The 20,814-nt window shown below is 51.0% G+C and overlaps 2 protein-coding genes across 2 annotated transcripts in view; both read left to right on the top strand.

Annotated features, from left to right (window-relative positions):
• The first annotated feature begins 9,588 nt into the window (after positions 1–9,588).
• Positions 9,589–13,746, top strand: LOC113840635 (sperm-associated antigen 4 protein-like). Its single transcript, XM_072031891.1, has 5 exons — positions 9,589–9,668; positions 9,818–9,930; positions 10,433–10,600; positions 10,965–11,051; positions 11,621–13,746. Exons 1-5 carry the CDS (start codon positions 9,641–9,643, stop codon positions 11,756–11,758), a joined length of 534 nt encoding a protein of 177 aa, XP_071887992.1. The 5' UTR covers positions 9,589–9,640; the 3' UTR covers positions 11,759–13,746.
• Positions 13,747–15,549: 1,803 nt separating this feature from the next.
• TROAP (trophinin associated protein) overlaps positions 15,550–20,814 on the top strand; it is a 29,581-nt gene continuing 24,316 nt past the window's right edge. Inside the window, exon 1 of the mRNA XM_072031886.1 lies at positions 15,550–16,070. Coding sequence (XP_071887987.1) covers positions 15,628–16,070 — 443 coding nt within the window. The 5' untranslated portion in view covers positions 15,550–15,627. The remainder of the gene's footprint in view (positions 16,071–20,814) is intronic.

Below are 20,814 nucleotides of genomic sequence, written 5' to 3'. Positions count from 1 at the left end.
ACACCTACTGATGAGCAAACCCACCTGGCGTTGCTAGCCGGGATTAACCATTCAGCTGATTGTTTTCCATTCTCCGTGATATTACATAGGTGGCGCTTCCCCCCAGGAACCGTGCCCACACATCTACCACTCCCCGTGACTTGTGTTAGTGTTACCCCTATCTCTTTACCCCAGTTGCATTGTAGAGGGTTGCTCTCGTTTGTGCGGGTGAGCTCCCCAAGGTCCCCTATAGCATCATAATATGGGGGCCTTATACTAAAACATAACCAGCAATGCTCTGTCATATTTGGGTTTGTTTTGTTTAATAGTTGGTAGCTGGCATTCATGACCTCCCATATGTTACTCTCAGCTATGTTATCATTTTCAGCTACGCCTGAGCTCAAAAGGCTGCTGAAGGTTGGCACTGTAGCATTTTCTGCAGGCTGGATTCTCTGAACATTTCTTGATAATACCTCATTTGGTCCTACCGCCTGGGGCTTATCAGCAACCTCCTTCTTTATTAGTATGAGCCCTCCCCTGTCAAGCCCATTTTCGTAATATCTTACACCCCATGTTTTTCCAAGTAGCCAGGCCTGGTCATTTGGATTAGTTACATTAAGATACAAAAAGTTACAATTCCTAGGCCTTTTACATCCATAGGGTCCATATTCCACTTGCAAAAATTTGTCTCGACCAGCCCCGGGAATCCAATCTGAAGCAATGGTCTCACATCCCCAATAAGCACAGAAGTAAGCATTTGGAAAATTGCAGTAGCTCCTTCCTGGGTTAGAACTTGGGCAAAAATAGTAACTTGATACATTCCAGCACGAACCATCAGTAGTTATTATTTCACATAGAGTAGTTTGGAAACTCGGTGCGCCGGCTATAGTGACAGTTCCGAGGATGGTTTGATCTTCCCACCTTATTAAACTCCACTTGTAAGGCTGATGGGGGTGAGCAGATCCATGGTTTATCAGGCTGGTAATAATGACCCCCATGTATTGTAGGAGGTGATTAAAACCCATCTCTCAAGGTGCTTTGACCAGGCCTTGCCCAGCGCTCTTTAGTGCTTCCCCACCATTTTACTCCTCTGCCTCGCTCGTCAGTTCGGTTGCAGCGAACTACGAGGTATCGATTCTTCTCGGCAGCAGCAGTATTCTTCAGGGGAATCTGAGGAATTGTCTGCACCTGTTTCAAAGAGATGATAAATAGGGTTTCCACCCACTCCCACAATACACAGCCAGCACACAATACTTATCGAGTCCGTTTCACTGTCAGTTTCAGGTCCTCAGGTCCTGGTGCTATTTCCCACTTATCCTCGTAGACTGGTCCTTTCACGCGGCTGGCATGAGTCCACCCCTTCTCCGCTGTCCGGACAGCCGTTTCTGTGGTAAGCAAAACAACATAGGGACCTTCCCATCGTGGTGTTAAAGACGTCTCTTTCCAAGTCTTAATTAAAACCTTGTCCCCGGGATGTATCTTGTGAATTGCTATGTCTAACGGAGGGCGTTGTGCTACCAAACCTTTCGCTCGGAGCTCCCTCTGTCGATTCGTGAGTTGTATTAAATAAGGTCTGTGGTGGTTTTACTCAGGTGGGCAGCCGAGCTCCACCACAGCCGCTCTCTCACTCCCCTCCTCTAAGAGGAATGGGGAGAAAATATGTGAAAGGGGCTCAAGGATTGAGATAAGGACGAGAAAATCACGCAATAATTAGTGTAACGGGCAAACCAGACTCAGCATAAGAAGACAGATAGTAAGATTTATTGCTCATTACTAACAAGCTAGAGAAGTGAGAAACAAAGGAAAGAAACCAAAAGCACCTCCCCCCCCATCCACCCTCTTCCACCTCCTCCCCCCGAGCGGCGCAGGGGAACGGGGAAATGGGGGTTATGGTCAGTCTACAGCACTTCTTCTCTGCCGCTCCTTCTCGGTCACTCTCGTCCCCTGTGCTGTGGGGTCCCACCCACGGGATGCAGTCCTTGACGAACTGATCCGGCGTGGGCTTCCCACAGGCAGCAGCTCTTCCAGAACTGCTCCAGATATGGGTCCGTACCACGGGGTCCATCCCTCAGGAGAAAACTGCTCCAACCTGGCTCCCCTACGGGCAGCAGCTCCTGCCAGATCACCTGCTCCTGCGTGGTCTCCTCTCCACGGGCTACAGGTCCGGCCCGGAATCTGCTCCGGCAGGGGTCTTCCACAGGCGGCAGCCTCCGTCGGTGCAGGGCCACCTGCTCCACCGTGGTCTCCTCCACGGGCTGCAGCGTGGAACCCTGCTCCACCGTGGTACTCCATGGGCTGCAGGGGGACATCCTGCTTCACCATGGTCCTCACCACAGGCCACAGGGGACTTCTGCTCCGGCGCCTGGAGCACCTCTCCCCCTCCTTCTACACTGACCTTGGCACCTGCAAGGCTGTTTCTCACTCCCTTGACTCTCCCAGCTGCTGTGTGGCGCAGCAGTTTTTTCCCTGTCTTAAATATGCTCTCACAGAGGCGCAAAACAACATCGCTTATTGGCTCAGATTTGGAAAACAATGGGGCCCTTCCCAAACATGGGGCAGCTTCTAGATCTTTCTCACAGAAACCACCCCTATGGCCCCCTGCTACCAAAGCCTTGCCACGTAAACCCACTACAACGTTGCAAGGAGCCGGGCAGTGCAACAAGGACTTGAGCTAAGCTGGTGCTCGCGTCCAGACATCCAACTCCACCTGCCTTGAGTGGCCACTTTGGCAGATGAAGACCTAATCATCAACAGTTCTTATGAACGTTTTCCAAGAAAGACCTATGGAATGAGAAGATACACCTGCCTATCAATCTTGTCCTATTAAATCCTTGTCCTGTTAAAAGACAAGGAATAATGATGAGGATGCTTGTATGCTAAAGTATGGGGATCTGAGTGTGACACAAATGTTATGGAATAAGGGGTGGAGGTTGTATTGGGTCTGGCTGGAATGTTAACTTTCCCAGCAGCAGCCCATACAGTGCCGTACTCTGCAGTTGTAGCTGGAACAGCAGTGTTATCACACCAGTGTTGTGTCTGCTGCTGAGCAGCAGTGGCACAGTATTAGGCCTTTCTCTAACCCTCTTAGGGGGTGGGCAAAAGGTGAGGAGAGAAACATCACTAGGGCAGCTGGCCTAAACCAATCAAAGGGATATTCCATACCATGTGATGTCACACTCAGCAATAAAAGGTGGAAACAGGAAGAAGAGGGGAGGGGTGGGCTCTCGTTTGGAAGACGTCGGTCCTCCTCTCGAACACCGGCTGCGTGCGTTGAGGCCTTGCTTCAAGGACGTGGTCAATCATCGCTCATTTGTGGGAAGTAGAGAGTAATTTCTTTCCTCTGCACTTCCATATAGCCTTCATTTATTTTGTTTGTTTGTTTTCCTCCCTCCTTTTTTCCCCTCCCTTTCCCCTTTCCCTTTTTATTTCCCCTTAGTTAAATTGTTAGTTCATGGTAGTCTTTATTTAATTATTATAATTATTTCCCTTTAATTAAACTATCCTTATCTCAACCCGTGAGTTGTTCTTTGCTTTACTTCTCCCCCTCCTCATCTAAAGGAGGGGGAGTGAGAGAGCGGTTGTGGGGTTTAGTTGCCCAGTACGGTAAAACCACCACAAGGTCTTAACTGGGCATCCTGTAACTGAGGGTGATCAAGTGGCAATTCCAAGTCACAGGGCATACCATATAACATTTCAAAAGGAGAAATTCCTACATCTGTCCTGGGCTGTGTCCGTATGTTTAACAGCGCAAGAGGTAAACATTTTACCCAAGAGGCTTTTGTTTCCAGCATTAGTTTAGTTAGTTGTTTTTTAATTTCACCATTCATTCGCTCTACCTTTCCAGAACTTTGGGGATGCCACGGAGTGTGGTATTCCCAATTTGTTCCTAGAGCTTTCATGGTCTCTCGAGACACTTTGGAGACAAAATGAGGGCCTCGGTCAGAGTCAATTGTTTCTACAATTCCATATCTAGGGATAATATTCTCAAGTAGTATTTTTACCACAGTTTGAGCTGTGGCCCTTGCCGTCGGAAAGGCTTCAACAAAATGTGTAAGATGATCTACAATCACTAACAGATATTTGTACCTCCCTGTTTTTGGAAGGTCTGTAAAGTCCAATTGAATTTTAGCAAAAGGTCGGTGAGCCAATTCCCGACCTCCCGATACTCTTTTCCTCAAATGTTGGGCGTTTACCTTTCTGCAAGTTAAACAATCATTTACAATTCGTTTGGCTATATTATAAATTCCAATACACATATACTTTATTGCAAATTGATCCACCAATGCTTGAGTTCCCCAGTGGGTGTTTTCGTGAAATCTTTGTAATACCCTCAGAGCTGCGGATTTTGAAAGCATTTCCCGTCCATCAGGCAGCACCCATTTGCCTTTATCTGTTTCTTTTATCCCCATTTGAATCATTTTGCTCTTTTCTTGTAATGTGAAGCTAAACAGAGTATAAATTGGCCTATGATGGTAACAATGTGTATGTTTCTTCCCGTCCCCCCATTCATAATCATCGCATGGAAATTTCATTAAATCATTCCCGCAGTCTGAGCAGTCTTCCCTTGTTTTTGTAATTCGCATGGTCATTAGTGCCGCTCTTTTAGCCTCCTGGTCTGCCAAATTATTCCCTCTGATCTGAGGGGTGAGGCCCCGCCCGTGTCCTTTAATGTGTACTACAGCAATTTCTTTAGGTTCTCTGATAGCCTGTAAGACTTGGGTAATCAGTTCTTGGTGTATTAATCCCTTTCCCTGTGAATTAATGAGCCCTCGCTCTTCCCATATTTTACCAAATGTATGTACTACCCCATATGCATATTTTGAATCTGTATATATTGTACCACTTTTGCCCTTTAACAGTCTTAAGGCCCGCAGTACAGCATATAATTCGCAAGCCTGGGCAGACCAACTTGGACTTAAAGGTCCGGATTCAATTATTTCAAAAGTTTTCCCATTCACTAATGCGTACCCCGATTTCCGCTTCCCTTCCACTATTCGTGAAGAACCATCCACATATATCTGTTCCCCTATAAGTAACTCTTCTTCCTCCAAATCAGGTCTCAGTTTTGTTTGCTCTTCTATATTTTGGAGGCAATCATGTTCTAAGTGCTCACTTGGTTCCCCATAAAGAAACTGAGCAGGATTTTGCAGGGAAGTTGTTGTTAATGTTAGTTTTGGGGAGGAAATTAAAATTCCTTCATATTTTAGTAACCTAGCATCTGTGATCCATTTTTCTGCTTTTTGCTGTAGTACTCCCCGGATATTGTGTGGGGATATCACCTTGATTTCTCCTCCGAAGGTAATTTTCTGTGCTTCTTCTACTAATAAGGCAGCCGCTACTACTGCCTGTAAACAACTTGGCCAGCCCCGACTAACTGGGTCCAGCAATTTGGATAGGTAAGCCACAGGTTTTTTACTCCCTGCCCATTCTTGGGCTAATACTCCATATGCAGTGCCCTCATTGCTGTTAACAAATAAGAAAAACGGTCTCCTCAGATCCGGAAGACTCAGCACTGGAGGGCGTGCTAATTCTTCTTTTAATTTTTCTAATTGTTTTTCATCCTCTTTGGTCCATTTTAGCAACCCATCCTTAGTCAATTTTTTATAAAGAAATTTAACTTTGCCGCTGTAATCTTCAATCCATTGTCTACAATAGCCAGTTAACCCTAATAATTGTCGTACCTGCCTCTTAGTTTGTGGGGTCGTTAAAGCCAATATCCCACTGATTCTATCTGGGTCTAATTTCTTAGTTCCCTCACTTAGTCGGTGGCCCAAGTATTTTACCTCTCGTTCTACAAACTGCAGCTTCGATTTCGAGACTTTCAGTCCCTGCAAGCTAAGAAAATTCAACAGCTGTATGCTGGCCTGCCTAACAGTGTCTTCGTCTTTCCCTGCTAATAACAAATCATCTACATATTGTACTAATGTTATTCCTGGTGGCTTGTCGTAGTTTTGTAAAATTTGCTCCAGGGCTTGTCCAAATAAATTAGGTGATTCAGTGAATCCTTGAGGAAGCACAGTCCACCGTAATTGCTGCTTTCGGTGGGTATCTGGGTCTTCCCATTCAAAGGCAAAATAATCCCTACTACCTTCCTCCAGAGGACATGCCCAAAATGCATCCTTTAAATCCACTACGCTATACCACTGATCATCTGGGTGCAATTGACCTAATAGGGTATGGGGATTTGCCACGACAGGAAATCTGGTCACGGTTCTCTTATTAATTTCTCTTAGGTCATGTACCAACCTATAATTGCCATCTTTCTTTTTTACTGGTAATATTGGAGTATTAAACGGAGACATACAGGGTTCTAGCAACCCTTGTTGTAGTAGCCTTCGAATTTCAGGTTTTAACCCTTGCCTGTCTTCCTCAGACAGGGGGTATTGTTTAATTCTCGTTGGTACACCTGGGTTAGTTATAGTTACCTTAAAGGGTTTAATATTTAATTTTCCTACACTTTCTGGAGTGTACCAGACTTCAGGATTTATGCTTTGCTCGTCCTCCGCTCTCAGAGGACACAACCTAATTTTTAGCTCTTTATCTACTACCTCTAAACTTATGCCTAATTCTACTATTAAGTCTCTCCCTAACAAGTTATATTCTGCCTCAGGCACTAAGAGTAAGGATCCCACCCCTAATTTAGAGTCCGATTCAATTAACACCTCTTTGATAACAGGGACCCCAAAGGGTTCCCCTTTTGCTCCAATTACTTGAACCTTTTCTGTTGAGATTTTACATCCTAAAGGCAAATTTTGGACTGTAGATCTTTCAGCCCCTGTATCTATGAGGAACTCAGTTTCCTCACGCTGGGGACCTACTTTTAACTTTATCAAGGGCTCAGTTTTCTTTCGGGTCCCCAGCAGATAGAGCCCCTGACACCCCTAGTCTTCCTTAAACATTTTCTCATCCTCCATTCTCAGTCGACACTGCTTCTTCTTATGACCTTTCTTATTGCAGTAAAAACAAGTCACATTCCTCAATCCTCCTGTCACTTTCCCTTCTCCCTCTAGTTTTTGGCGAACCACCTTTAAATCTTTTCTGTATTCGCCTCTTCTCTGCCCCTCCCGCATCACGGCCATCATTATTCGTGCTTGCTTCTTCTCCTTTTCATCCTCCCTCCTTACATACACTTTCTGTGCCTCCCGTAGCAATTCGTCTAGACCTCGGTCTTGCCAATCTTCTATTTTCTCTAATTTTTTCCTAATGTCTATCCAGGACTTCGCTACAAACTGAGTTTTTAGCAAAGCCTCTCCCACAGGGGTTCCTGGATCTAATCCCGAGTATAGTTGCAAACTTTTTCGTAATCTCTCCAACCATTCTGTCGGAGTTTCATCTTTCTTTTGTTGCTCATTAAAGGCCTTATTAATGTTTTGCCCTCTTGGGACTGATTCGCTAATTCCCTGAATGATAATGGTTCTAAGGTCCTGCATGTGGCCACGATGTATGGGGTCTTGATTATCCCAATTGGGTTTCTGTAATGGCCATTTAACGTCTGCTGCAGGACCTTGCTGGTGTTGCTGATCCCAAATTCGCATTCCAGCTTTTCTAATCATTCCTCTTTCTTCTGATGTAAATAATATCCCTAAAATAGATTGCATTTCTTCCCAGGTGTAGATATTGGGCCCTAAGAACTGATCTACTCGTTCTGCCACCCCTAAGGGGTCCTCCAATAGGTTTCCCATTTCTTTCTTAAAATCTCGGACATCTCCAGAGTTCATAGGGATGGCCACATATCCCATACCGGGTTGTGGTCCTCCCATTGCTATTTCCCTTAGTGGATACAACCCTTCTTTGTTTCTAAGCGGCTGTCTTCTGGCCTGACTCCTAGTTATTGGTCCCTGAACACTAGAGTCAGAGTCGCTGTCAGCATCTCCCTGGGGCTGCGGATTAAGAGGCCCGGGAGTCGGAGGGGCTGCAGGTGGGGTTGGTGAAACATAGGGAGGCGGTGAGGCTGGGATCTCTAATTCTTGGTTTTTCTTACGCCTCCCGTCCCCTCCTTTTTCTTTTAGAGGGTATAATTTGGTCTGAGTTTCTGAACTGATCCACAAATGTGCATACTCACTCTCTTCTAAACTAAAGGGTTCCTTTGAGTTCACATAAATATTTAGGGCCTGGCAAACCCAATCGTCAAAGGACCCAAATACAGGCCAGTAAAGGTGGTCTCGAATCTGTTTACCACCCCAAATTTCAATGCAATAATGTATCATTTTTACTTTACTTTTTCCCCGCCTAAAAGGGGAATCATCCCAATTTTTGATCATTAATCCTAAAGGACTGTCTGGAGGAATAGGGGGTAACCTAACATCTGTCGTTACCCCGCCCATGGGACCAGAAGGCTTACTCTTCTTCTGTCCCATCTTCTGGAGCGCCTTCACACACGCACACACAAATCGCTTCCCCCTTTTCGTGGCCCAGTCCCTCGCGGGATGTGGGAACCGCACTACCGAGGGGTCCGCACTCGCTTCGTCCGCAATTGGACGTCTCACAACGCTACGCTCCAGGATACCCAACCCCAACCGAACGGATCACCGGCCTATACTTACTCACTCCTGAGTCTTCGTTCGGTCTTCGTGCACAAAGATTACTAGGGGTTGCCGGCTTTATTTGCTTGCTGCCGAATTTAGGGTTCGTTGGTGAAGGATTTGAATGAAAGTAGTCCTAGCGAAGGCCGCTGAAATTAGCGGGGCGCCCCCTCCGAAGGTCTTTCAATCAGATTGCCTTCATCCGAGTCACGGCACCAAATTTGTTATAAGCTCCCTCTTAATTAATTTTCAGAGAGCATTGCTTTAATAATAGAAAGGAATTTATTGAGTAAGCAACAGCAAGCAAAACAGCGCTGGGCGGCCGGGGAGTCTCGGCTCCGCCAACGGCACGCACCTTACCCCCCCCCAGGGTCCCTTTTTATATCTTGGTGATTTCAGGATTACGCAGCACATCTTGGTGTACTCTGCGACTGCGCGCACTGTTGCTAGGGGGTCGTCTCTGTCCCTCTGGTGGTCGTGAAGATGAAGGCCGTAGTCTTCCTCGGCGTTGTGGTGCAACTTCTTTCTTTATTTGGTCATGTTGGCCCAGCGTGAGACAGGAAGGCAGGATGTTGATACACTAGTTTAACAACTTATCAGGAGATGGTTACATGAGCTTTGCAGCTGTGTTTTCTGAACAAAAGAGGCTACTGAGATGCAGAAGGAGGGAAGGGGAGAGGATTCTCTTTTTTGTTACATTAAGCAATGGAATTTTCATAGTGTCTAGCTAAGCATTATACAGCTCCTTACTTCAGCAGGAAACCTTTGCAACTCCCGCTCCTCAAACAAAACTCTTTGTTTTATAATACAAAAGACAATGAACAAACATCTATGGTATATGTATTACAGCTCTCAGGCAGAACCTGAAGGCGCTCTGTGCTTTGGCTCTGGACACTGGTGGCCTTTGCCAGGCTTCACTTGGTTCATCTGGGAATGCTCACAGTCTGGCACCTTTTCTGACAGGTCTTGCCTTGGGTTTTCTCACATGGAGCCCTTAGCTCTCTACTACAAGTCTGCTCATGCAGAACTGCTGTGTGTTTGTGCTCACTGCTGTATCTCCATATTTTATTTTTTTTTCCCAGAACATTCTGCACTTCACAAGGAACGCATTTGAAAAGGTGCTTAAAATCTACACCTGGATGCCTGACTGGGCCCTGAAATCCTTAGGTATGCAGACAGAGTTCACTGCACTCAGCTCGTGCCTGACCCTACCCATAGCAACAAGCTCTGCATTCAGCCTGAGAAACACATCATAATTCACTGCTTCTGCTAATCTTCTGCCTGTCCTAGTGAACTTCTTTCCATGTTCATTTCAGGTGCCACAATTGATGTGCAGAGGACTTCCAAGAGTTGTGGTGGGAAAGGCGCAAAGAAGTGGTGGACTTTTCCACTCTTTTCTTTTGCAAAACATCCAGAGACTATATTGCAGGTATTGCAAGAGAAATTGTGACAGCTGGTTTCCTTTCTTGCTTTCTGGTTGGGAGACCATGCGTTTCTGGCATGGGTGGGAGTTCTGGGGGTGTGCCGAGCCATGGAAGCTGCAAGAGATGTTCTCTGGGCCCCCCAGCACTGATCTGGTCAACCAAATCAGCCTGAAGAATGCCTGAAATGGTCCTCACAGGTCCAGCTCAGTTTTTGAAGGGTGATGAAGTGGCATACATGTACATTAGGAACACCACCCTGCCTCTGCCTTTGAGAAAGCCTCTCAAACCTCTGCCTTTGAGAAAGCAGAACTGGATTGCGAAAGGCAATTGAGCCTAGACACTCTCAAAACTGGTGCATCTTCACCTTCTGTTCATAGCCCAGCGTTTACTTGTGAGCTGAGTTGCGACCTATAGAGAAGGCAAGGTCTGTGGCTCCTTGTTGAACAGCCAGATCTGTTCGCTCGCTGACTGCCTTGCCACTGACAGTCACTGGCTTTCTCGTTGCAGCCCAGGATCTCCCCAGGCGACTGCTGGGCCTTCCGAGGATCTCAGGGACACGTCGTCATTCGGTTGCCGGTGACAATCTGGCCAGCAGCTTTTACCATCTGGCATATCTCCAGGCCAGTCTCTCCTTCCAGAGAAGTCAGCAGCGCCCCCAAGGCGTTTGCTGTCTCTGTAAGTCTCTGCCTGGCACTTCTTTTTGGGAGGCCCTGGCCCCAAGGAAAAGCAGCGCCAGAAAGCGTGGTGTGTTCCCTCAGATATCTGAGGATTGGTTGCTGCAGAGCACCGCATCCTATCGAGGGGCACAGGAGACGCTTGAGCATTGTTAGACACGTCTGGAACCTTCTTCTGTGGTTCACAGACAAGGATCTGGGAACAATTGCTCCAAGTGCCCTGACTTGGGTTCACTATCACTTGTACTAGAATACTGCTAGAGCCAAGGAAGGTGGGAAAGGATTCCCAGCTTTGGCCTCAGCATCTTCCTTTTTCTGATGGCCTGCTTGAGACTGACCTGCCCCCATCATCTCTTGTCTTTGAGGGAGTGGATGAGGACAAAGCGGAAACGCTCCTTGGGCTATTCACCTACGACGTGGATGGAATGATTGCTCAGACCTTCCATGTGCAGGTATGGCAAGTACATGTGGGCAGGATGGCAGGGAGAAAGGACGGGTTGTCTGCAAGTCTCTGGAAGAGAGGGTTCAGATGATCACCCAAGCCACTCTTTGCTCTCCCATGTGGCTGGCTCCTGCTGGGAAGATGAGGTGGTTAGCCCACCTTTGGAAGTGCTTTCCCTTTCTTTCTGGTCAAGCAGAAAAAGCAGCAGTGGGAAGGGGCTCTGGCAGGGAATTAGTCCCCTTTAGGGTGAGGAGGAAGAATTGCTGGTGGGAGGGAAGATTGCAGACGTGTCTCCAGCAGCAAGACCGTCCCAGTGTCCCAAAGCAGCCTAGGGAGCAGAGCAGCTTGGCTTTCCACAACTCCCCTCAGCAAGCCTCTGAGGCCAGGGCTTTGCTTTCTAGGCACAGAGGGGGCCTCTATGGCCCTGGTGAGAAAGGGCCTTCTGATTTCCCTCGCTTCCTCCTCTGTCGGGGCTGCCATTTGCTCTGCAGCAAGGGGAGTGCTGGCAAAGAGAGCTTCATAATTGTGCAGCGGCTCTTCCCCCGTGAGTAATGATGCTTCCCCTCGTTTTCTTTGCAGAAGGAGCCTCCCAAAACGTTCCGCCATATCAGATTGGAGGTGCGAAGCAACTGGGGAAACCCAGAATACACCTGCATCTATCGAGTGCAGGTTCATGGGCAGATAGAAAAGCCACAGGAATTTCTTAAACACGAATAATAGCGTTAGAAAGATGTGGCAGCTCAGTTTCATGTGTTTCAGCCAACCCTGAGGGTGGTCCCTGAAGCAGTGCACTGGGTTTACGTGACAAGGCGTTGGTAGCCGGAGGGGGCTGCAGGGGTGTTCTGAGTTTGAAATTGGGTGTCGCTGCCATTCTGCAGCCACTCGCCAAGGCAGCAACACCCTGACAGGATAAAAGCAGACCCTAGGGAGGGCCATGACCCAGGAATGCTGCGAACAGGACGCCCAAACGGGACAGGCTTGGCAGTTAGCACAGACAGTTTCCACGGGGCAGGGAGGAGCATGGGGAGTATCCTCTCCTCCCTTTCCCCCTCCCTTTCTCTTCCTCCCCTCTCCTCTGGGAACTCTGCCTCTTACAACTTATAATTTTAGCAAGGAAGCTGCCACAGGGAGTTCTAGCGAGCCTGCTGGTTTGCCATGCTTGGACCCCAGCAGAAGGCTGTTGTCAAGAAAAATGAATGGAGACCCAGACAGAGGCCCCGCACAAACATGGGAGTGCACAGGGCTCGGGCTGCAGCGAGTGCCAGATACGGGATGCATCTCGGGATGCGAGTGCCAGAGCCTGGTCCTTGCAGTGCAGGGCAGCAGAGACAACTCCTGCATCAGATGCGACCAGGTGAATGATTTACTCAGCCTTGTGGCTGACCTGAAGGAAGAGGTGGGGAGGCTGAGGAGCGTTAGGGAGAGGGAGAGGGAGATAGATTGGTGGAGCCCATCCCTAGCAGCCCTGAGGCTTAGGCAGCCAGCAGAGGCTCCGTGAGAAGCACACAACCCCTTAACAATGATGGTGATGAACTGGGGGACAGGGGGCAATGGCAAAAGACTGAGGTCAGTATTACAAACGTAACAGGTACACCAGCCCGGTGGTTCCCCTACGTCCCCAGCTGCCCCTGCAGAACAGGTACATTGCTCTGCGAGGACAACTGGACAATGGTGAGGGTGATGGCTCTTCCTACGTGGAGGTGTCACCAAAGTCTAATCAGACTACCCACTGCATTAAAACCTCCTCCATAAAAAGGAGGTTTTTGTTGTTTCAGGTAGGCAGTGATGAAACCTTCTCTAAGGACTATGAAGAAGGACTTCAGAGCCTTGGGGAGACTCCCAAGGGTTCGGGAGCGCAAGTCGCGTTCTCCTCTATCCCTCCAGTTATAGGAAGTAATGAGGGACTGGACGTAATGAGCTATGGGATTAAGACTTGGCTTCAAGCCTGGTATCACTGGCAGGGGTTTGGGTTTTCTGACCTTGGCTCGATTTACACGAGACCAGGCCTGCTGAGAACAGACAGAAATAGCTTATTCCACCATCAGAAAAGGGTTTTAGGATGAGAGTTGGCAGGTTCATTGACAGAGCTTTAGACTAGGTATGAAGTGGGGGTGGAAGCGGGGTCACTAGAGTGGAGCCTGAATGTAACCTGCCAGTTCTTGTGGGTGAGGAATGTGCTAGCAAGACCTTGCAGTCTTGTGTTGAGATGGGGAAGATGCTAAAACTTATCCAAATTAATATTTAGCTACATATATGGTAAAATATCCTAATTATCTGCAATGTAGATGAGAACCTTATGAGGAGCAGATGTAAAAAGGAAGATATCGCTCAAGGCCAACGGATGAGGGAAGGACGAACAACTTGTTGGCAGGAAATAAGGCAAAGATAAACAAAAAACTTCTAAATACTGTCCAACAGAAGGTCAAAGTCCAGAAAGGTAAAACATTTAACCTCTTCTTCCTCGTTGCCTTCATCCTGAAAGCCCCCTGCCCACGACCACCAGGCTACATTGCGCAGGCACAACCAGGAGGAGCTGAGGGCGGGGAGGATGGAAATGAGTACTTGGAAGAGGTCTGCCTTTTCGGGGAAAATAATGAATATGTACTAGAGCTCATGTCACATGTAACAGTATTCATGTAGAAGGTTGTGAGAGACGACCGGGCAGGCGTGCACTTTTTGAGGGAACCTATTCCCAGTGCGCCCAGTGCACCGCAATAAAGTATGCCTACTTTACAACACCATGGTTGTGGAGTCTTTTCTGCGCGTCAGTGTCTTGGTGAAGGAGGAGGATGGCATAACATTCAGCAGGAAGGACACAAGGGTTGGTTAACTATGGAAACACCCAAGTATGGTCAAGAGGCTATTAGGGCTTTTCCGTCCCAAAAGGTGGCCCAGCTGAGGTGCATTTACAGCAATGCACGCAGTATGGGTAACAACCAGGAGGAGCTGGAGGCCACCGTGCTAGAGGAAACTTTGATGTAGTTGCCATCACAGAAATCTGGCGGGATGATTCACATGACTGCAGCATGGCTGTTGATGGCTACAAACTGTTCAGAAGGGCTTGCTGTGAAACTTCACGCATATCTAACTCTTTATTGCCTATAACCACGGCAAGTTGCCGCGTTGTGAGAGCACGACTCACGACTTTGGTGGGACAACCCCCTGTGCTGCCCAGCACCGCATAAACGTCCAGAGAAGGGCAATGAAGCTGGTGAGGGGCCTGGAGAACAAGTCCTACAAGGAGCGGCTGAGGGAGCTGGGCTTGTTCAGCCTGGAGAAGAGGAGGCTCAGGGGTGACCTTATCGCTCTCTACAGATACCTTAAAGGAGGCTGTAGAGAGGTGGGGGTTGGCCTGTTCTCCCACGTGCCTGGTGACAGGACGAGGGGGAATGGGCTAAAGTTGCGCCAGGGGAGGTTTAGGTTGGATGTTAGGAAGAACTTCTTTACCAAAAGGGTTGTTAGACACTGGAACAGGCTGCCCAGGGAAGTGGTGGAGTCACCATCCCTGGAAGTCTTCAAAAGACGTTTAGATGGAGAGCTCAGGGATATGATTCAGTGGAGTGTAATACACAATAAATGTTTGTTCATTGTCTTTTGTAGAAACAAGGAGTTCTGTTTGAGGAACGGGAGTTGTGAAAACTCCCTGCTGAAGTAAGGAGCTGTATAATGCTTAGCTAGACACTATGAAAATTCCTTTGCTTAATGTAACAAAAAAGAGAACCCTCTCCCCTTCTCTCCTTCTGCATCTCAGTAGCGTCTTTTGTTCAAAATAACACTGCTGCAAAGTTCATGTAACCTGATAAGTTGTTAAACTAGTGTATCAACACCCTGCCTTCCTGTCTCACGCTGGGCCAACATGACCAAATAAAGAAAGAAGTTGCACCACAACGCCAAGGAAGACTACGGCCTTCATCTTCACGACCACCAGAGGGACAGAGACGACCCCCTAGCAACAGTGCGCGCAGTCGCAGAGTACACCAAGATGTGCTGCGTAATCCTGAAATCACCAAGATATAAAAAGGGACCCTGGGGGGGGTGAGGCGCGCGCCATTGGCGGAGCCGAGACTCCCCGGCCGCCCAGCGCTGTTTTGCTTGCTGTTGCTTACTCAATAAATTCCTTTCTATTATTAATGCAATGCTCTCTGAAAATTAATTAAGGGGGCAACTTATAACATGGAGGACTGTTAGTGCTAGGTCAGAGGTTGGACTCGATGATCTTGAGGTCTCTTCCAACCTAGAAATTCTGTAATTCTGTGATTCTGTCATTTTGTGATTCTGCGGGCCCGGGCCCGGGCCCCCCGACCCCTCCCGCGCCCGCCGCTCTCCCCCCGTCCGCAGGGGGGCGCTGTGCCGCCGCCTCCTCTCTATGGTCGGCCCCTCCCTGCCGGGGCAGCTGAGAGGGGGCGGTGCTTGAGCGGCGCTGACCAATCCCGCCCGCGCCGCCTGCGTCGCGAAGCCTCCTATTGGCCCGCCCCGCCCTGCGCGGGGACCAATCCCCGCCGCCGTTGGTTTGTAAACCGGCGGCGCGCGGAGCGGGGCCCGCAGAGGGGGTCCCGGCAGGGCCGGGCGCAGGGCGCGGAGCCCCCATGGCGTCTCGCGGCCTCCCCGGCGGCGGCGAGAGCCGGGCCGCGGAGCCCCGCGGGACGCCCCCGTTCCAGGCGGACCCGGCGGCGCTGGCCGCGATCCTCAGAGGCCCGGGAGCGGCACCGGGAGCCGTACCGGGAGCGCGGCCCAAGGCTGGGCCCGGCGGCGCCGGCAGGGCCTCTCTGGCCGGGCGCGTCCCGCTGCGCCTCGGCTCCCTCCGCACCCAAGGGAGCGCCCCCGGTGCCGCCGCCCGGAGCCGCCGCCGCTCCGCGCCCCGCTCCCCGCAGGCCTCGCGGCCCCTCCAGCGCCTCCTCGACCGCGCCTCCGGTTTCTCCCTTCGGGTTCCCGGGGCCCCCCCGCTCCCCCGCGCCCTCCCTGCCGCCGCCCCGGGTCTCGGGCCCCGCGGTGAAGCCCCGAAGGAGGCGGCCGGGGCCCGGTCCCGCAGGGGAGGGGAGGGGAGGGGGAGGGTTTCTTTGGTCATGTTGGCCCAGCGTGAGACAGGAAGGCAGGATGTTGATACACTAGGTTAGCAACTTATCAGGAGATGGTTACATGAGCTTTGCAGCAGTGTCTTGGAACAAAAGAGGCAACTGAGATGCAGAAGGAGAGAAGGGGAGGGGGTTCTCTTTTTTGTTACATTAAGCAAAAGAATTTTCATAGTGTCTAGCCAAGCATTATACAGCTCCTTACCTCAGCAGGGAGCTTTCGCAACTCCCACTCAAAGGGAACTCCTTGTTTTTATAATACAAAAGACAATGAACAAACCTTTATTGTGTATTACACCCCCACCCAAGGGCCCACGTCGATGGGTTCCTGGCAGTGGGGCTGGTGGCTCTGCTGGGATAGCCCCAGGAGGGACCGGGAGAAGGTGCCTATTCCGCTGGAGTCCTTGGTTTGGGTTCCCACTGCCATGGTGCCTTCCTGTGCCCCCCTGGACTTGTGTGGATGGGCCTTTGCTGGGCAGATGGCCCCTGCGATGGGCCTGGCAGGAGCCCGGCAGGGACTTGTCTGGGCTCCCCCTGACACCGCCGTCCTTCTGAGCTCCTCGGTGGGTGAGCGTTGGAGCTCCCACCACAGCATCCAGCACCTTCCCCATCATTCCCAGCCCCCCTGGCGACTGTTTTGGTTGGGATCCAACCACCCTTCTAGACCCTGCCTGGTCATCCCATCCCCACCATGGTGGGTTTGGTGTTCTGGGTCTGCCTGGGATGGACTCAACCTTCCCCACAGCAGCCCATACAGCGCTGTGCTCTGTACTTGTAGCTAGAACTGACTTGATACTGCACCCATGTGTTTTGTCTGCTGCTGAGCACAGCACCAGGACTCCCACAGCGCCCTCCCTCTGCCACCCCCCAAGCCCCAAATCCAGTCGGCTGGCCGTGGGCAAGAGGTGGGGAGGGGGCATTGCTGGGACAGCTGACCCCAAAAGACCAAAGGGATAGTCCGTACGGCGACGTCACACTCAGCAATAAAAGCTGTGGAAGGGGAGGGAGAAGGGGGGAGACAAAAGAGACACAGATTCCTTGGTTAAGACTCTTTATTTTTGTTTTGTTTCTTCCTTCTACTTCTGCTGCAGAACCTCACTTCATCGTCGCTATCCTGCAGGAGATCACGTAGCTCTGGAGGCACGTTTGTCACTGGCTCGTCGTCTGAAACTTCTTCGACAAAATTAGAGGGGATAAATCCTCGTTTGCCATCCGTCAGCTCTCCCACGAACCAGCCATCCTCATCCATGTCTCCAAGTACATAAACGTATTCTCCTGCAGTCAGGGGAAGCTCTGCTTCAGGGTGCTCGTTAGGACCCTCGAAAGGATTGTAGCTATAGCGAGCTATAAATCTGCGAAGTTTTAGCAATCCTTGTCCCAGGGATGGGAGTTGGAAGGACATGTGCTCTACTCCTGAGTCTCCAGTCTCACCCACAGGGCCCTCGTCTGAAAGAAGGCTGCAACCAGGACTGTTGTGTGCAGCATCCGATGTTGAGGTACTTGTGTGGGATGCCAACACTTGGGTTGCCTTCTCAGAAGCATCAGAGCAGTCTTCATGGTTGCAAAGGTCATGGGACTGCTCTGCAGAGGCCTGTGCTGTGGCAGGAGATGTCACCTGGAGCAGTTCTGAGGTGATCCGGTTGGATTTTTTTCTTTTTTCTTGCTCACGTTGCTGAGAGAGCAGCTCACATTGTTGACTTTGCTGCTGATACTGCTTCTCTAATTCTCTCAGCTGCGCCTGAGCCACTTGCATGTCTTCCTCACGTGTCCTTCTTTGCTCTGCCCAAGCCCTCTGGAAATGCTCAACTTCCTCTGCTTTGTTGTGCAGCAGTCGCTTTGTTTCCTCGAGGTCTTTCTCCTGTTGTTGCCTTTATTCTGCCCGTTGCTGCATGGCATTCAGTTCACAACCCAGATCCTTCAGTTGTGTTTGAAGACGTTTGACCTCTCCAATGGCAGAATTTCGCTGCTCTGTCACTTGCACAAGTTTTGCCTTCAGAGCAGCGTTTTCAGATTGGACCTCCTCTATCCAATCCTTGTGCCCGCGGAGCTGAGAATTTTCTTCTGCGCATCTGGCATTTTCATTTGTCATCTCTGCTAGACGCACTTTCAGGTCCTCGTACCTTTTCCGCAGTCCTGAGCGTTCCTGCTCCAGGTTCATGTGAGGCCTAAGTTTTTTCCCAGCCTCGCTTTCCAATTGCCCTCTCTGCTGCTGGTCGACCTGCTCTGTCTTTGCGACCTCTTTCAGTTGCCTGGCTTTTTCTTGCAGGAGCTTGGTAAGGAGGCCTAGCGTACAGGTGTGCTTCTGGAGCCACTCCACCTCCTCCGTCTCTTCCAGAGAGCTTTTCTTTATCAGGCAGCGGGTCTCCTGCTGAAGGGCACTGCATTGCCTCTGCAGGTCCTCCGCAGCATGCTGCAGCTGAACTTTCAGCTCCAGCAGCTGGCTGTCTCCGCTGCCAGGTGGACAGGCCTCTTCTTGCGCTGCGACCTGAACACCCACATCTGTGACAGAGCGCCCGCTGCTCTTCCCATCTCCCTGGAGGTGAGCGTCTTTGAAGCTGGAGGGGGTTGTCTGCTGCCCTCCTCCACCAGCAGCACCAGATGCACCGGGGCACTTTGAAATGCAGGGCCCGGTGGCTCCTATGCCCAGGAGGGTCTGCAGGCGGTGCCAGGCCTTGTCCCCTTTGTGGGAGGCAGGCGACCCGCCCTTACCCTGCTCCAGGATGTACTGCAGGAAGAGTCTCCTCTGCTGTTGCAGTTCATTTTGGAGGCTCAGGATCTGGGCGGCCTGCTTGCTATCTGCCCGCCCGCTAAGCTGCCTGTGGACCTCCTGCAGCTTGCCGCGGACCTCATTGGTTCTTCTCCAGCCTTTTCTCACCAGCTCCTCAGCCAGCTGCCGCTGCAGCTCCCGTGCCTGGCGGATGGAATTGTCCCGCTGCTGCTGGAGCAGCTCGTGCGCCTGGCACCGCTCGGCGTCCTTCTCGCGCAGCAGTTGACGGATCTCCGCCGCCCGCTGCCTCTGGCTCTGCTCCTTGAGCCGCTGCAGCTCCCGCACCTGCTCCTGCTCCCATTTGGAGCGTAGCTTCTCAGCCAGGAGCTGCCGCTCCTGCTCTGCCCTCTTCTTCATCTCACGGGCTTCATCAGCAAAGCGGCGCTGCAGCTCCTGGGTCTGGAGACGCTCGGCCTCCAGCTGGGCCCGCAGTTCCTCCAGCTCCTGCCCGTGCTCCTTCTGCTGCACAGGGCCACTGGGACGTCGCGCTGGGCCCCGACGCGATGAGGAGTGACCGGACACCACGGGCTCCTGGCCAACACCACCGCGGGTCATGGTTTCAATAACCACGAATAATAACCACAAATAATAACCAAAAATAACCACGAATCGGTGAACGGTCACCAAACGCTGCCAGCAGTAGCCACCAGCAATCGCACGGCCTGGGCCTGAGAGGGACAGCAGGCTCTGAGCCCTCAGCAAACACCAGCACCGCACAGCAGCAGAGGCAAACTCTGCGGGCGTGAGCGCGGCCTTATATACTGTGCCTGGTTGTGACGTCATAAAGGAGGGATGACATCATATGCCCTCATATGGCATGTACTGGCCCCAAATACGCCCCGACAGCCTCAGCAGAAGGGGTGACCTCCATCTTGCCAATTTATTCCTAAAAAAAATGCATTTCCAGCACACATCCTTTCGCCTTACTCTGTTTAACGTGAAACAAGCAGCCATCTAATTTTTTATTATTTTCTCCCCTTTCTCAAAAGCATCCTCTCCCGTGTTGCCCCACACGATGATGTCTTCAACGTACATCCACGGGTCCTGAGGGAACCGCTGGACTTGCTAAGCCACTGTCCCTCGTACCTGAGAAGTTGTGGAAGTGCGTTTAAGGAGTTCCCACTGACTGCAGGAGGGAAAATATAGCCCCCATTTTTAAAAAGGGAAAAAGGAAGGCCCGGGAGCTACAAGCCTTCCTCCCTTTGTGGGGGTGCAGAGCCTTCATCACCCTCAGGCGTGAGGAAGAGCTGAGTCAGGGCCGGGCTGGGTGGACAGGGCCACTCTGGAAGGTTCGGTGCGGGGGGGGCGTGCTGGGGGGGGAACAACACAGAGCTAAGGGGACGTATGGGGCTGGGGGCACCCGGAGCACACAGTCAGGGAGAACTATACTGTATCCAGTGCTGAGGACTGAATCCAGTTCAAGAGTCCTGGGTCCAGCTCTGGGCTCCCCAGTACAAAACAGACCGGGATCTCCTGGAAAGGGTCCAGTGGAGGCCACGAAGGTGATACGGGGCCTGGAGCATCTCCCCTGGGAGGAGAGGCTGAGACCTGGGGCTGTTCGGCCTTGGGAAGAGAAGACTGAGGGGGGGGTCTCCTCAAGGTGTGTAAATACCTGAGGGGTGGGGGACAGAGGGATTTGGCCAACCTCTTTTCAGAGGTCTGTGGGGACAGGACAAGAGGCAACGGCCACAAAATGGAGCCCAGGCAGTTCCGCACCAACAGGCGAAAGAAATTCTTCACAGAGAGGGTGCCGGAGCGCTGGGACAGGCTGCCCAGGGAGGCTGGGGGGGCTCCTTCTCTGGAGATATTCAAGGCCTGTCTGGAGGCCTCCCTGGGCAGCCTGCCGGAGGGAACTGCTTGGGCAGGGGGTTGGTCCCGAGGAGCTCTCGAGGTCCCTTCCAACCCCTACAACTCTGTGATTCTGCAAACTGTGGGGG

Source organism: Anas platyrhynchos, chromosome 34 (assembly GCF_047663525.1).
Source record: "Anas platyrhynchos isolate ZD024472 breed Pekin duck chromosome 34, IASCAAS_PekinDuck_T2T, whole genome shotgun sequence".
In the NCBI taxonomy this organism is placed as follows: Eukaryota; Metazoa; Chordata; class Aves; order Anseriformes; family Anatidae; genus Anas; species Anas platyrhynchos.
Note: the sequence above shows the minus strand (reverse complement) of the source record. Positions and strands in the feature narration are given on the sequence as shown.